Source organism: Argiope bruennichi, chromosome 7 (assembly GCF_947563725.1).
Source record: "Argiope bruennichi chromosome 7, qqArgBrue1.1, whole genome shotgun sequence".
NCBI classification, from domain to species: Eukaryota; Metazoa; Arthropoda; class Arachnida; order Araneae; family Araneidae; genus Argiope; species Argiope bruennichi.
Genome location: NC_079157.1, coordinates 84,025,165 through 84,041,557, shown reverse-complemented (window position 1 = coordinate 84,041,557; position 16,393 = coordinate 84,025,165). Strand labels below are relative to the sequence as shown.

The 16,393-nt window shown below is 25.4% G+C and overlaps 1 protein-coding gene across 3 annotated transcripts; it reads left to right on the top strand.

The window, feature by feature from the left end:
- Positions 1-263: 263 nt before the first annotated feature.
- Positions 264-16,222, top strand: LOC129975748 (uncharacterized). Of its 3 annotated transcripts, none has more exons than XM_056088939.1 (11): positions 264-309; positions 1,284-1,370; positions 3,627-3,751; positions 5,624-5,766; positions 7,147-7,200; positions 8,815-8,956; positions 9,328-9,443; positions 9,861-10,056; positions 11,312-11,549; positions 13,682-14,006; positions 15,397-16,221. In XM_056088939.1, exons 1-11 carry the CDS (start codon positions 293-295, stop codon positions 15,418-15,420), a joined length of 1,467 nt encoding a protein of 488 aa, XP_055944914.1. In that variant the 5' UTR covers positions 264-292; the 3' UTR covers positions 15,421-16,221. The 3 variants fall into 3 exon arrangements, with proteins under 3 accessions (XP_055944914.1, XP_055944913.1, XP_055944915.1); XM_056088938.1 differs by lacking the exon at positions 264-309 and adding an exon at positions 330-630; XM_056088940.1 differs by lacking the exon at positions 264-309 and adding an exon at positions 669-741 and having other exon boundaries at positions 15,397-16,222.
- The last annotated feature ends 171 nt before the right edge of the window (positions 16,223-16,393 follow it).

Here is a 16,393-nt window from a genome sequence, read left to right as displayed (position 1 = left end):
TTCCAGCAAAAATATTTAAGGAATTATCGAAAATAACAGAAATTAATTATCGGTTGTCAATTAAAATTTAAAAAAAGATTTTTTTTTCTTCCAATTTGTAGTAAAACATGTTATTTTCCCTATAAAATAAAAAATAAAAAAATATTCACTGTATACAACTTGAATCTGTTTTGGCGCCCAAAACATCGATTGATTACCTTGGCGAAAACCAGGTAAGGGAAATTCGCCGTGTCGTATGGATTGCATTACAGTAACCCTAATCTCGCAACATCACAGATGTCCGCAAATAAACATGGCACCTTCCGTGAGGTGAGTGTAATGATTAAATGTCACTTTACCAATTTTTAAATTGATCCATCATTTCCGTTTAGTTAAGATCATGAACTTTCGAATCTGACTATCATAAACTATTTCTCAATTTGTTCATACCAGAGTTATCTATTGAAAAAAAAGAGACTCTCTCATCAGATTTCCGATGTAGACATCAATGAATGAGAATCTGTTAGATCCGTAGCGCTCTGTGTGTATGTGTAGCCGAAGAAAGGAAATAGTCTGAAAATTGTATATGTAAAAGCTTTGAAATTCCGTACCTTTACTACGGATGTCACGTTTGGGGAAATTTATGATTTGGTAATGTTTAGTAGAATTTACGAATGGAGAAGGGTTGATATATTTTTCTCCGGCTTGTCTTAAATGCTTGTCAATAATATTGCTATATCCGGAATTTGACTATAATCTAATGTTAGCTGCTTATAATTTTATTTAATTTTTAATTTAATATAAATTAATTCTGTTGTTTAAATGAAAAAGAAAAAAATTCATTTTATTGATTTTAGAATTGTTTTTTACCCTTGATATCGTTTATTTTACTTTATCAGTTTTTTTTTGTTGGTTTTGACATTAATATAAAAATTATTTTACATCAAAATGTTGTTTTAACATCTTATTAAGTTTCAAATATTTTCAAGCCATCTGAAAGATGGAATTGAGATATTATGTACTTGTATTTTTCAAATAACTTCTATTTATTAAATAGAAATTTTGAAAATTATTCATTTTCTGTTATTTTTTTGATTTGATATATAAAATGTTATTGTTTCTTAACTTGGTTACATTTACAGTTGTAAATTTTTTAATTTATGTATTGATTTTTTAAAATATATATCTGTAACAAACATAATTTTTTCAGTAAATTATCCAATAATTTTATTTCCATTATAATTTTAAGAAATGCTGTATATCTTAATTTCTTTGCTTTATTCATTTAAATTTGTTATTTTTAGCAAAGAAGAACTGATGAGGAATACTGATTCTGTTATTTGGGGTTTTAGTGGAGGGACAGCCACTCCTGAGCTGGATGACACTCACAAGTACATTGGCACTAATAAATTTCTGTTGGATGAATTCAAATTGAAATAATTAAAATATATACTTAATCACAACCCATTAGATGAAAATTTTCTTTCTGTATACAGTAGGGTATTGAAGCTTTTACCCACATACAATCTTTTACAGATCTTATAAAAAGAAGAATGTAATAAACCTTTTTTATTTTACATAGGAGGGAAGGTTCATTGATCGTAGATCTTTAATCACCATATTTTGCGTTGTTTTTATTAATTATGAAGGATGAAATAAAATCATGTGTTATGAAAGCTTTTGTAATTCAGATTGTGTTATATATCCACATATGGGTACAGGGCCCATAGGTTAAAAAGTATTTAAAAGTGAAAGAAAAGATTAAGGTTACATAATGAATAGATATATTAGTAATAGAAACTTACAGAACTTCATCAGTAGGAGTGGTCTATTGGGAATTGTTTAAAAAATACTGCTTTCTATACCAAATATTAATCATTAGCTAATCATCATTTTTTTTTTTTTTTAGTTCTGATTGGTTTTTAACTTTTTAAAGGAAGTCTGCAATTATTATTTATTGATTACTTCTAAGGTCAATAAGTGCATTGATTTTGGAATTATTTAAATATTAATCCATTTTTATTAATCCTTTGTTCTTTATGTTAATGAGTGAGTAAGTACTCAAATTAAATTTCTTCCATTATTTGAGAATTATTGATTGATTAAGAGTCTGAATTTTCAATGTATAGTTTCAATGATTAATAACTAATTTTTGCTTTATATATAATTCAACATATATAAGTGAATAATTATGGTAAATTGATACTTTTTGTGTTTAGATGTAAGCTTATAATAATATAAGCTTTGTAGTAAAACATATGGAATTTATTTATTGTAAGATTATTTAAATATGAGTATTGTAAATAATTAGCACAAAATTATCTTATTTTCAGAAAGTATTTGAAATGTAATTTTGCATTTAGATTTGCATATAATATTAAGCAAAAATTATCTGGTAATAAAAGATTTTTTTTTTTTTTTTTTGCAACTTTTTACATGTATCTTAATTAAAATATTGGAAATTGCTCGAGTTGAGAATAATTGTATTCAAATATACTACAGCTTATTTGTAAATAAAATTCTCCATTGTTTTTTTTTAATTAAAAATTGTTTGCAATGAAAATAAATAGAATTTATTAAGAAGAGGAAGAGGAGAATGATCTTTGTGCATTGCAGAAAAACTTCCCTTTATCAGTAAATATTACTGAGGAACATGATTAATTTTATTCTGAATTTAAATTTGAATATGGAAAGGGAAGAGATTAAAACTACAAGTGATAGTAAAGATTTACCTTTAATTTTATATAAGTTTAATAACTATTACATAATATAATTAATAAACGGAAAATAATTTAAATCAATGGAATAAAAATTATAAGTCGCAGAATTTTAATATTAGTAATTTTAATGAAAAAGTTCATGATTTTAACAAACAAATATTATATTGTAACACTTTAAAATAAATAGTACAATTCACATGTTGACTGTTCAAAAATAATTTAAGGCAATATCTAAATCTATATATATATTAACAAATGCATTGAATTTCAGTAAAGTCTTTGATTGAATTATGGGTTTTAAAGATTTATGAAGAACACAAAATAGAGAACTATTTAATAAATATAAATGGTACAAAAACAACAGCAATTTTTAGTTTTCATTTTGAAACAGTCAAAATAAATTTAAATTATTAGTGATATTTTCACATTATATGGAGAGAAAATTAGGATGACCAAATTAGAAGTCTGAATTAAAAACTTTCTATGTAGTAAAACTCCACTTTCTTTTTAAATAGTAAGGATTTTATTCATTTGAAATTAATTATTAAATGATTTTTATAAATCTAAGGGAATGTTTATGTATTTGTGTCTTGCATGAATGGTTTAAAATAATAAATATCAATACAAATTATGCATCATTTTAAAAGAATATATAAAATAACATAATAATTTTGCTTAAAGTTTAGCTTAATTTTTGGAAATTTTAATTTAATTAAATTGTTTTCCACACATAAAATTCAGAATTCCCCCCCCCCTCAAAATTTAAGATTATGATATGCAAGATAGTATTGTATCATCATATTTATTGGAATATTTTTCAAATATAAAATTCAGTTCTAAAAAATACTTTTTTTACTCAAAATTTTAAAATTATGATGAACATAGATATTATTGCATTATCATATTTATTGTTAGTATCCTTTTCAGATTATGCGAGAAAATTTGGACAGCTCTTAATAGTCGTGTCTGCAATGTAGTCATTGTAATATTTGTCTTTGCTGAAGGAGTTGTTGTTTTGTCTGAGTTATTGATCGACTTAAATGTTGTACAAGGTGATTTTTTTATTATTTTCTTTATTATATTTACATTTTCTTACAATTATATCAAAATATTAAAAAAGCTTATATGATAAAATTAAATTATGTACTAAGATGATGTAGCTCATGTTACATTATATCTGAACAAAATGTCTGAGTGGAAATATTTATAATTTTCATTATAAGTTAATGGTGCCATTTGTTAGACTTAAATGAAAACCCATTTATTATACATCTTAATAAGGTAGTATTTTTCATCCTACCTATTTTCAAATAATAATTTAGTTGAATCTGACATCAACAGAATAATCATTATTACTCATTTTTTAAATTTAATATTAGCACTTTTCTGTAGTATATTTGCAATTGTAGGTAATTATAATTCCTACCATTGCTTTAATTTGGTGTCTTAATATAATTCATTTAAGGTTTAAGATATTTTTTTTAAACTTATTTAAAGATGAAATTTTGGTATGATTTTTTTTTTTTTTTAAATTTTCTATTGTACTACAGTTTTGAAATTTGATACATTTGTTGTGTATTCACAGTATAATATTTAAATATTTTCAGAACTTAATTACCAGTTTATTTGAAACTTTAAATTAAATTCTTATTCTATACTGTTGGTGAATGTCATTAAATATGAATCTGAGGGGGAAAAAATGGATTTTAAGTGAAAAATTATTTTTTTTAGAAATTGGTGTATATTTAATTATATATATATAAGTGGGAAAGAGGAAAAAGGAGCTCTAACTAACTTTACAAAAGCATTTTTTCATCCCTTAGAATGAGACTATACTCGTGTGTAATTGAGTATTAATAATAAAAATTCTGATACAAAAGCAAATATTTAGAAATAAAAATAAGCATTTTAAAAAAAGTATGTACATTCATTTTTGATTAACAGTTCATAAATTTATGAGTTGAAAATAGGAAATAATTTTTTTATTATAAATAAAATTATAAAAGGAGAGATGTTGAAAACAATACTTTGGCAAAATTAAATCTCCATAAATATCATATATAAGATTTGTTATGAATCAAAATATTTTCTTATTCTAATTTTTGCAAAAATTCTGTGTTGCTTAGAGGGTTTCTATCTGTACCATGATTTGAAAGATTTTTGTTTAAACATTCATAATTGTGAAAAAAAAAATAGGTAACACTCATTTTAATTTTTTATTGCCACATAAATAAAAACATTATATATATATATAACTATGTATTAATTATTATTCAGAATCAGTTGCAGAATGATGCTGTAATTTTGTACTTTGATAACTATTGTATCAAATTTATTACTCAAAACTTAAATAGACTTTTAAAATTTTAATGAAAAATTCAATGCATGCAAAGTTATGAAAGAAAAAGAGAAATTTTTTAATTTAAAAGAATAATATGTGATTTATTAATTTTTGTAAATAAAATTTTTTTATATAAATATTTTTTTAAATGGCTGTTTAAATTGAATCAAATTAAGTATGTTTATATGACATTTTGAATAGTTTTTTATTTAGGTGCAATTTGAATTGATGAATATTTAATATGCCTAATTTTATAGAGCTTTTAAGAAATGGGTGCTGATCAGTTTTATACAATATGTTTTACAACTATAGCAGTTTTAAATAAATGTGTATTCTTTTTCTGTGTTAGATATTTTTTGTTATATAATTTGGCAAGTTCTTTGTCCTTACTTGGAAAATCTTTTACCTGAAATACATATGTTTAAAAGAAATCTCTATATTCTGTGTAACTTCCACATCCTATTTGCTTTAAGATCAATAAAAATCTCTTTTTATTACTTAATTGTTTTGCTTCATATTTTATTGCTTTAAAAATATTCAATATTTTCAAATTATGAAAACAATACTTTTATGCTCTTCTTAGATCCAGAATGGAAAGCTAAAAGTATCAACTGCAGTCAAAACTCCACTGGTTTACCCAGTGAAAATATTAGTCCTAGAATTAAGAAAGCCAAAGAAGCATTTTCTATTACCAGTATTACATTATTGACAATATTTATTATTGAGGTAAGAAAAACTTTTCATTTTTCAAAGACTTTTTTCAGTGTTTATTCTATTGATAGACAATCACTGTGTCAGTTCTAATTCTACTTGCATATGTAACTAAGTCCATAAATTTAGAACTCGTGGTAAAGAGAAAATACCATGTTTAAGAGGCACAGAGATAGGAATCTGACAGGCTTGTAGGGAAAACTAACCCCTATTTTTGTTTTAGAAGGTAAATATCCAACAGCAAGCCTCATAGCAAATCTGCTGAAGTGCACTCTAGTCTACTAATTTTCAAATAATAATAGTTTGGCACAGTCTGAAAATAGAACTTATAGTCTTCCTTCTGTGATATATATTTTTTTAGACTCAATGCTCTGATTTCATAGGCCTCTGGTAAAAAATAAAATGCTTCTAAAAAAACTACATTGAAATTCCATTTTAAAAATATAAATACAGAACTAAAGTTAGAAAACAATTGCCAAAACTTTTGTGAGATTGCATAATCGAAAAGGAATTTAGTAGAATTTGACGAGCAAAGATAAATAAAATTATTAGAATAGCATTTAAATGTATGTTTAGTTTATAATTCTAAATATAATGGACTGAGATTTTCTTTTTGAATTTATTTATATTTGTAGAAAAGTATTTAGATATTATAATAACTAATATTATACTAATTAATATAAATGTCTTGAGAGTGCTAAATCTATATTTCATTCTTTCTTATGTAGTAAATCATATTTCCAAGAGTTTTTCTCCCTCTGAATCGTTTGCTTAGTAAATTAATTACCTTGTTATGCCCTAGCAGCTTCTATGGTTTTTTTCCATACATGATGTTAATTTTTCTATTTTATTTTTAATTATTTAAATCATTTATTATAATGAATTTTTTGAAAAAAACTTTGAGGGCAAAAATTATTCATAATTCGCACCTTTCTTATTTCAAGTTCAAATGAGGAAATCATTAATCATTTACACTGCACTTTTAATTTCATACTCTTTATCTATTTTTACTGGCAATCTTTGCTATATTTTGATATTTTGCATTTCTATATTTATTTTTTAGTTATTTTGCCTAATATGATTTTTAATGTTTTATAATTATTATTATTTTGCTTTATGAATTTTAAAGTCATTTAGTTTCGATTCTTAAAACATTTGAAAAAATGCAATCATAATTCTCTCTTGGATTTGAGAAACATTCTAAAATTAGATTTTATATATATATATATAAAGGAGAGAAGAAGACTAAACTTATAGAACACATTTATAAATGTGTTCATATGCATATCATCATTCATATGAATTAATGCTGTCTTACATATGATTATATTCTTTCAAGTCTTCTAAAATGAAATACCTGTTTACCATTAAGCATGTTTCTATAATTTCTTATAGGTAATACTAAGAATTGTAACTGGAAAGACAAGGTTTATTGTCCAAGGCATTGAAGTAAGTTTATTTGTAAAAGATTGAAAAAAAAATGTGGTCATTCAAAAGTTAAAAGTATTGCCTTGTATTTAAATTATTGAATGCATTCTTTTAGATGTAATGATTATTTTTAAGTTTCTTAATCTTTAATTTCTATCATTGTTTGAAATATAATCATTTTTATGTTTATTCAACTGTAATTGGAATTTATGTGATTCTTGAAAACATTTTACCTACTTTGAATTGTGAAAATTATATCAAAATATTTCTTAGAAACTTTTATTAGAGGAAAAAAATAGGCGTTTTTTATTTAATTTTATTTAAATAAGTGATCTATGATTTTATATTGAAAATATATATATTTTTAAAAATTCTAGTCTTATGGAATGTACATTAAAATCTTTCTTGCAGTGTGAGGTCCTGCATTGCAATTTCCGTAAAATGACATCATTTCACTTTTTTTTTAAAGGCTAAATATTTTTTATTCAAAATTTGACTTTCTCAGTTTTATTTTTGATAGTAAGCAATTATAATTTAACCAAGCTTTAGTAACTCCAAATTGGTTATAACCTGGTTAGTCTACCAAATAAACAAAGGGTGTAAAAAATGTTCTTAAGTGTAAACTTTGAGGTAGATAATGAGATTGGATTAAGAAAGAATCATTGTCTAAGAGATGTTGTCATTGTCAATGATTAAGAGAAGATCATCATTGTCATAAATAATCCATTTCCACTCATCATGTAATGAAGAAATTTTACAGCATTACATCATTGATGCAAGAAATTGCAGGCAATTGAAAATTAACCTTGTTTTCTTCTGTTAGATTCCATAGAAGCCAGACATCTTTAAAAAAATTTCAATATGTTTCAAATGCTTCTTGAATGAATGATCAAAGTATTCTAAGCTTCTTTGATAACTTTTCAATTGCTTGACCAGGAGTTTCTTCTACTTCTACTCCTAAAATATCATTTTTTAACAGATATTAATATCTCTAAATGAAGCTAATCTAAAAGAACAGAACTATCCTATTTAAACCTAACAGACTATTTTATATGTGTGTGATTTGCAGGTATAACTATATAATTATCACACATGTTTTTGATTTAATCATTCTGAAGTTTAAAAAATAAGCAATGTTGAATATCCAACTCCTTTGTTTGGATTTTTGACTTAAGATTTCAAACAGAGATGCAATAAAAATTAAATTGCCAGTAAAACAAAAGAAAAAAATTATTAATATCTTGCTCTGTTTTGACATGTACAATCAACTGACAGAAATAAATAAATGTTAAGATGTACAAAAGAAAGAAGGAAAAAAATGTTAATAAATGAAATATATATTGAAAATAGATGAAAAGTGTTAGGATTTTACAACGACATTACACTTACTAACACATTGAGAATTGTTATATGAGATAATAATTATAGATACAAAATTCAATTAGAAAGTACAGTAATAATTACAGTACAAAATTCAATTATTTTAACGGGGGAAAAAGTCCCTGTTAAAATAGAGAATAATCATTCATATATAATGATCAAGATAGTACATTACATTTTAAATATATATATAGTATTGCATAATGCTTACAAAATAATAAAATACTTTTAATATTCATTTATATGTGCTTTCAGGTTTTTGATGCTATTATTGTACTTGTTGCTTTTGGACTGGATATTGCATTTTTCGTAGCACCATCAAAAGTTGGAATTGGAAAGGAAGCTGCTGTACTTATTATTCTCTTAAGACTATGGCGTATCACTGCAATTATAAAAAGTGAATATTTTATTTTATAAAATTACTAATACGCTTAACAGGAACCTTTTTCAAATTAATGGAGCATTGAAATTATTTTTATAACTTATTAAAGTTAATTTTTTATAAGGATAAAATTTATGAAAATATTTCAGACTTATTTAATTTGTTTGTGGCAAGGTTTTGTAAATTATGTTACATTATCAATTTTTTTATTTATTTATTTTTTGGTTGCAAAGAAAATTTCTTAATTTGTTTCCCTTATTTAAAAAAAAAATAAAAAAAAATAGGCTACAACTTTAGTTGGAAAATTAGTATATTTCAACTGTAATAAATTGCTTGAATGATTTTGCTTTTTGAATAGTTAATGAATCTTAATTTTTTTTCTCTAGGTATTATTACCTCATCCAAAGAGAAATTATCAAACGCTCTTGGCATTTATCAAAAAGAAAAAATACAATCTGATCATAAAGTAGATCTCCTTATTTTGAAAGTTGAAGATTTGGAGGTAATTTGCACCATTTGTTTTATGTCTTCCTTTGAGGGATTAATGTTATGGTTTTTTTTTGTGTGTATGTGTGTGTGCATGCATTTTAACTATTGTTTTGTTCTGCTCGGGTAAAAGAAAAGTATATAAAACAGTATTTCATCAGAATAGTATTTGGACAAATTATTTCTAGTATTGTTGTTTACTTTTTTTACTCTTTAGAAAATTGATATTGATGTTTGGATTAAATGGTACTGCATGTGATTGTTTTACATTTGTTTTATTATTCAGATTGAATATAGTATTTCACAGGATTTTCTGTTTTTATATATTTATTTCAAAATAAATAAACTATTATATAAAGAAAAAAATGTTCCATCATCCTTTTAAAAAATGAAATATTTTAATCAAAATTAAAATAGCAACTGTTTTTCCTAGCATGAGGTAGCTTATTTGAAAGAGAAGCTCAAAAAGACTGAGAAAGAGCCTTTGTTCATGAAACGACGCAAAGCAAAGGAGTCTTCATCTCTTCCTTTTCCTTTGCCTTCCTCTATATCCATTCCCATGGAAACCATTCGCTTGCCAACTTCACAGTCACTTCATGAAAATTGCCATAGTCCTTTCCAAGTCAGAGGTTTGTATTTGTGTAACATTTTGGTATGAACACCTCTTTTCTGAAATTTTTAGTTTATTTCAAATTTAGCTAGCTTAGAATTATTTGTGATTGGTTCCAATATCACATATTATAGTTTCTGGCAGTTTTAATATATGATGTAATATATTTGAAAAGAAAATAGGTGAAACCCAGAATATTTCAGTGTAAATCATTTTTATGAACAAAATTTCTTCACACTTTTTTTTTTTATATTTATGTTATATCTTTTCTGTCATAGTTTTAAAAAATTTAAAGCAATTATCAGTGTTTATTGAAAACTGTCAGATTCTTCTTATTAATATTTTGTTATTATATGTCAGATCTAATCTTATTTAATAACTACAAAAAGTAGTATATTTTAAAGTTTTGTAATGTTTCCTTTTTCTTTTATAGCAACATATTAAATTGATAAATACATATATTTTAATCTTACTGAATACCTTAAGACAAGTATACCACATAGATATCCAATATTTCAGTAGGGATGACAAAGAATTGATAAAACAATATCTATTAATTCTGAAGTGCTATTATATCCCTTCAAATTAAGATCCACTACTTATTTTTTATGTATATAGAGAGTATCTGAGATAAAGCAATTATAAATTACAATTTTATTTTTATATGTTTCAAGATAAATCATTCACTTCCTTCTCAGTTAGTTGTTTATAAAATCAATACTTAAATTTCATTACCTCCTAATTCTCTATGATTTTGTATTAATTTTTTAATTTAATATACCTTGAGTGCTTGATTGGTTAACTTTATAATAATTATTGCAGACTTATTGGCGTTCCCCACCCAAGCAATCCCAGAAGAGTTCTAAAATGCTTTTACAATGCTAAAATGCTTTTACAATGCTTTTTTATCCTAAACATATGTTTATCAAATATTCATATATATAGGTAAAATATATCAGTGAGGTATTAATAAGTGATACAATTATAGTCTTCTTTTCTGGGGGTCCGTGGGGGATTTCAATGAAGTGTACTGATTAAATTATTTTTGTTTGATACTAGAGAAGAATTTGTCAGATTTGTGATTTAAGAATTTCAAATTTCATTTTACGTTACCCATTTTGGAATTGAGATTAATAGTTTTAAGAGACCCTTTTTTCTCCAATCTCGCTCTCTCTTAAGTTAAATTTTTTTTAAAATAAATTTATTTTCAAGTATGTAAGTTCTGAATTCAATTGCAAAATATATTACAAATAGGTTTTCTCTTCTTTCCCCAGAACTGAAGAATAAAGTCACCTTGTTTGCAGAAAATGCTGCCACTATCATTGTTGATGAGGCTCTCTTGCTTGCCTCTCATATTCGATCACCCAGTGATTTGCCCCCACCAATGGCTACAAGTCCTACAAGAAATAAAGGAGCCTGCAAATTGAGGAGAAGACCAGATGGTAGCATAGAAAGTGGCTATGGATCCGCTTCCAGTTCAATGAATTGGAGCAAATCAAGACCTCACACAAGGTAGAAAATCTTGTTTGTAATTTACAATTCATTTCCCACCTGTGGATGATATATTCTCTACCTTGTGAATTTAGTTACTTGGTGGTAAGATCTCAGTTTTGGATCTAAAGAGTTCCAGTTTTAAAACTTATTTATACCAAAGATGTTCTGTATATGTCATGTTTCAAAAAAAGGGAAGCAATAATTTATTTCTGTAAATATTGCATTTAGATTTAAATTTTCAATTACAAAATTTCATTTAATAAGGCAGGCAAATATGTGCAATAATAAAAAAAATATTAAATTTTTATATGGCTCTATAATAAAAAAGTATTAAAACTTTTTTTTGTATTTGTCAGTGCACATACAATGTTTCATACTTCCTTAATAACTTTTATGAATTGTTTAAAAAATGGTCAAATAATACATTAAATGAAAAGTTTACTAACTAGTACAAAATTGGCTAGTTCAAAAATCAACAAACTCGTTCAAAATTAACACCTTTGTCTCTTATACAAAGTTGCAATCTTCTAATAACATGTACATACATAGAATCCAGTTCATCACTTGTCACATCAAGACAGGGTTCTGGAATTCTTTGATAGAGATCTTCTGCTTTTATAGAAAACGTGTTATACACAGAAGGATGCAGGCAACTATTAAATAAAAAGTCAAGAGGCTCAAGTCAGGTAAGGAAAAAGGGAATTCAACTGATCCTTCTATGCCAATCTACCTTTCAGAAACTTCTGCGTTCAACTATTATCTTTCAACTAAGTGTGTAGAAGTATTACCAAAAAAAAAAAAAAAAAACTCACTCATTAGTTTAAATATAATGCTACTCCAAATTAATTGAACATATTAGTCACTATTCAATATAACGCTGTACAAAATAAGACAAACCAACAACTTTTTGAAAATGCATTACCACACAATTATAGAAAATTACTAAAAACGATGAACCTCTCATTTTGATTGTTTTTATGATTTATGCGTTTATTGCTATTAAAATGCTATTCTTCAGTTCATAACAGGTAACAGAAAAAAGAACTTTTGCACCTTAATTTATTCTACTTAAATTAAGGTTCAATTATAAAACAATAGACATAGTCATGATCTGATTGTAGTTGCCCATAGGGACCAAAAATTTCATTTTATTTAAATTTTTAAGACCATTAGATATGAATTATTTCACATAACTGTATTACCAGAATAAATATATGAGAGAAAATAAATTTTGATTTCTGGTTTTTCAAAAAATAGTAATTTGTATTTACTAATTATAAAGGAAAACTATACACTACATCAGTTCTTTTTTATACTCGTAACTGTGTACAATATGTATGTGGTAAATTAGCTCCACGAGAGGGTGCTCTGCATTCTTCTGGTGATAGCCAGCAGTTGGAGGGCAGAGTTCAGAGTTCACTAGATGAGAGGGGAGAACTTACGTCCGCTGAGAAGGGTGCGACTGGAAATCGAGAAGACATGATACTCTGAAAAAAGGCTGAAACTGAAATTCTTGCATAGAAGAATTCCTCTGCAAATGCCAGTGTACTACGCATAGGTGGGAAAGATTCTTTAAACAACATCAACTGTCCATCTTCATGTAATATAAATTCCTTCTTCGTCATTGAATTCTCACTTGTAAAAATCATCAGAATCATCATTTGGTAATCAAGAATAAAAAGATTAAGCTAATCCAAGTGGACTGATGCATTAAAACCCATCACACCCACATGTATTGCACTAGTAAAATATCATAATATCAGTGTTTATTTTATTGTATTTAAGTTAAATATAATTAGTTAAGTTAAAAGATAACTGTGCAAGTGTTTTGAAATAATAATTTTACTGGTTATGCCACATATTCAGTTTTGGCAATGAGAAACTTCTAAGTCTGTTTCAAATTTTGATCACTATTATTAGCACAAGATGCATTAAAAATTGCTTGAAATCTATTGTAAGAAATAGAAAATCTGCAAAATCATTAAGGATGGAAAAAGTGTTTTTTTACAAATGGATATAATTATGAAAGAAATCTGAGTATTTAAAAATCCTTTTAATCAGAATTTTTCTATTTTCAAAAAGTTTCAAAGCATCTGAGTCATTAAATTATCTTTGGTTATTGCAACAACATTCTTTTCTCCTTATTTTAGATCTGAAGAAGAAAAACAATCAGCTCCCCTTGCTGCTATCAGAGACACCCTTAAATGCCCTGAAAGTAGTCCCGAGAGTGGCTACGGATCTGGAGGTTCTGCTCATAATCCGAATGTTGATGGGGTTAGTCCTGGAATTTCTGATGAATCTGGGAAGCCTCTTGCTAACAAGACCACAAAATTAGTGGGAACAGTGTTTCTTTTTCCTGAATCTCCTGCGGAAATATCAACCTCCTTAAATGAAGTTAACATGAAGATTTTGGATGAGAAGTCGGAAATTGAAAGAATAAGGCATGTGGAGTTCAACCCCAATAAACTAGAAAAGGTAATTTTTTAGGCATCAAAAATTTGGATTTTATATATCAATATAGTGAGGAGCAGATAGAGACCAGTTTTGATGTAACAATTTAATCTATATATATATAATATTATTGTAACTTTTAGATAAATAGAAAGTAGTATGCATTAATATTTTGCTATTTTTTACATTACTTAATGCTAGTCCCATACAATGATTTTTATTTAGATCTGAATATTAAATTTTGGTTATAACAAATAATGGTAACAAAAATGTTATTCTATTTATTTTTGCTAGCAATATATTCTTCTTATTATTTTTCTATTTTACATATTACTATGTGGAATGCAATTTTTTTATTTTTAATGATACTATAGAATTTGAATGACTTAGTAAATTTATTATTTAGAAGTATATGGCAAATTTAAAGAACGGTAAACTGTTCAGAATATTGAATACATTAATTTGATTGATGAGATTAAAGGCATTAATTTATGATTGGCTGGGAAATAAGAATATAACTGCTACATTATCTTAAATTAATTTATTAGATATTTTAAAATAAGGCTATTGTAATATTTGTGGAAGGAGTATTTTTTATGAAAAAGTGATCTATTTCCCTTAAGTTTATAATTACATGACCTGTTATTATAATTACTTGACTACATGTCCTTGCATGATTTAGTCTCTAAAGTAAAATGATTTTAAACAAGAACATAAAGTAACAGGATTCATTCACTTTTAAATTACTTGCTGATTACAATAGTATATATGAAAAATGTATAGTTAAATGTTAATATACTATAATATATTTTATTATATAACTATGAAAGATATTCCATAAATTTAAAAACATTACTTTTGAATCATGTATTAATGTTATGTTTTTTGAGAGATTCCTTTACATTAAATATAAAAATTTAACTGAATTAAATTTCTCTTAAATAGTTACAACTTGTAATAGTACTGTATACAACAAGAATTTGGCATAATTTAGGGGTTATCAAAATATGACATTCAAATCCATATAAAATTCATTAGAAAGAAATCTATTTTTAAATTACTGTGAAAACTTTTATCCATTTTTATTATAACTGTGAAAACTTTTCTTGAATTCTGAATATGTATTCTTTTGATGTAAAATTCATGAAACAATACCACAGTGCACCTTTATACAACTTTACTTAATTCCTGCTACAGTGGATGGGGCATGACTACTTTATTAAGGGGTGAAAAAACATTTCATTGGTTGGTTGTGTGTGTCTGAGTGTATGCATTGATACTTTATAAAAAATATTAAAATTATTCCTTTAAAATAATTTTTAAGAAATGCAAAATTATTGAAAAATTAACTAATTTTGGATCTAAATGCCTTAATTAGTTATATAATATATTTCATTTTATTTATTTATTTTAGGATGTACCTATGACATCACTGTGATTACTTAAGAAGCAAATTGGGGAATAAAAATACCTATTGTGTTCACCTGTTCGGGCAGCTATTTAATGTTAAATGTAATTCTTGGTGTTCCTTTTATTATTTTGTTGTGCACATTGATGTTTGTAACAGGTAGGATCATTGGTGAGTTTTGTTTTGGAATAACAACAAGATGGAGAAGTATGTTCTACCGATAGATAATTTGAGATTGATATCTCTTGCATTTTGTGTCGGTATTAAAGAAATGAGCTTATCACAATATTGTGAATGTGTTAAAAATGTGCATGTATAAACTCGAATGGGGAAAGTTAGAATTTTTTCTTTGTTACATGAAAAATTTCTGTAAATGTAAACGCACTTCTATTTCTCTTCATTTGTGAAGTCATTTTGTATATTTAAGTATTATTCTATTGTTGTTTTCTGATAAAAGCTTTTTCATTTTAAAGACTGATGCATTCCATTTTCTAATCTTGGATGTGTATATTTCCAAGAATGCATTTCTGTTTTATATATATATGTATATGTTGTAAATTTGCACAATGAAGTATGTGTAAAAGGCAATAAATGTCTCCAAAGTTTTCTTTAATATCTATTTGCACTGGATTTAATGATTTTTTTTTTAGTTACATTCTTATTTTGAATCTTTATTTGTTGGATTTCCAAACATTTTCTTGGTTCTTAGTTTACGTTTATAAGCAATCCAACCCCAAAATGTTAACATTTTTTCATGTTGCAAAGTAATTAATAGTTAAAAATTATTAATTATAATAAATTTTTATTAAGAGTTTTTTAGACATTCCAATTTATTTGTTTATAAACCAATTTTTGTGATACTTTTTTTCTGTAATAAATTTATATCTTAAATTATCTGTCACAATTGATAGTATTATTTTTAACAGTATTTATTCAAAACCATTTTTGTTTTATTTATAAAGTATTATAATTTGATTTATGCTTCTATAAAATGTAAATACTA

What these genes read in the sequence shown, in the direction of transcription:
- LOC129975748 (XM_056088938.1), top strand. Translation starts at nt 602, where the DNA reads ATGTCACGTTTGGGGAAATTTATGATTTG. An exon ending in CGACTTAAATGTTGTACAAG is followed by an intron (nt 3,752 to 5,623) that starts GTGATTTTTTTA and finishes TGCTCTTCTTAG; the next exon opens with ATCCAGAATGGAAAGCTAAA. An exon ending in AAATCAAGACCTCACACAAG is followed by an intron (nt 11,550 to 13,681) that starts GTAGAAAATCTT and finishes TCCTTATTTTAG; the next exon opens with ATCTGAAGAAGAAAAACAAT.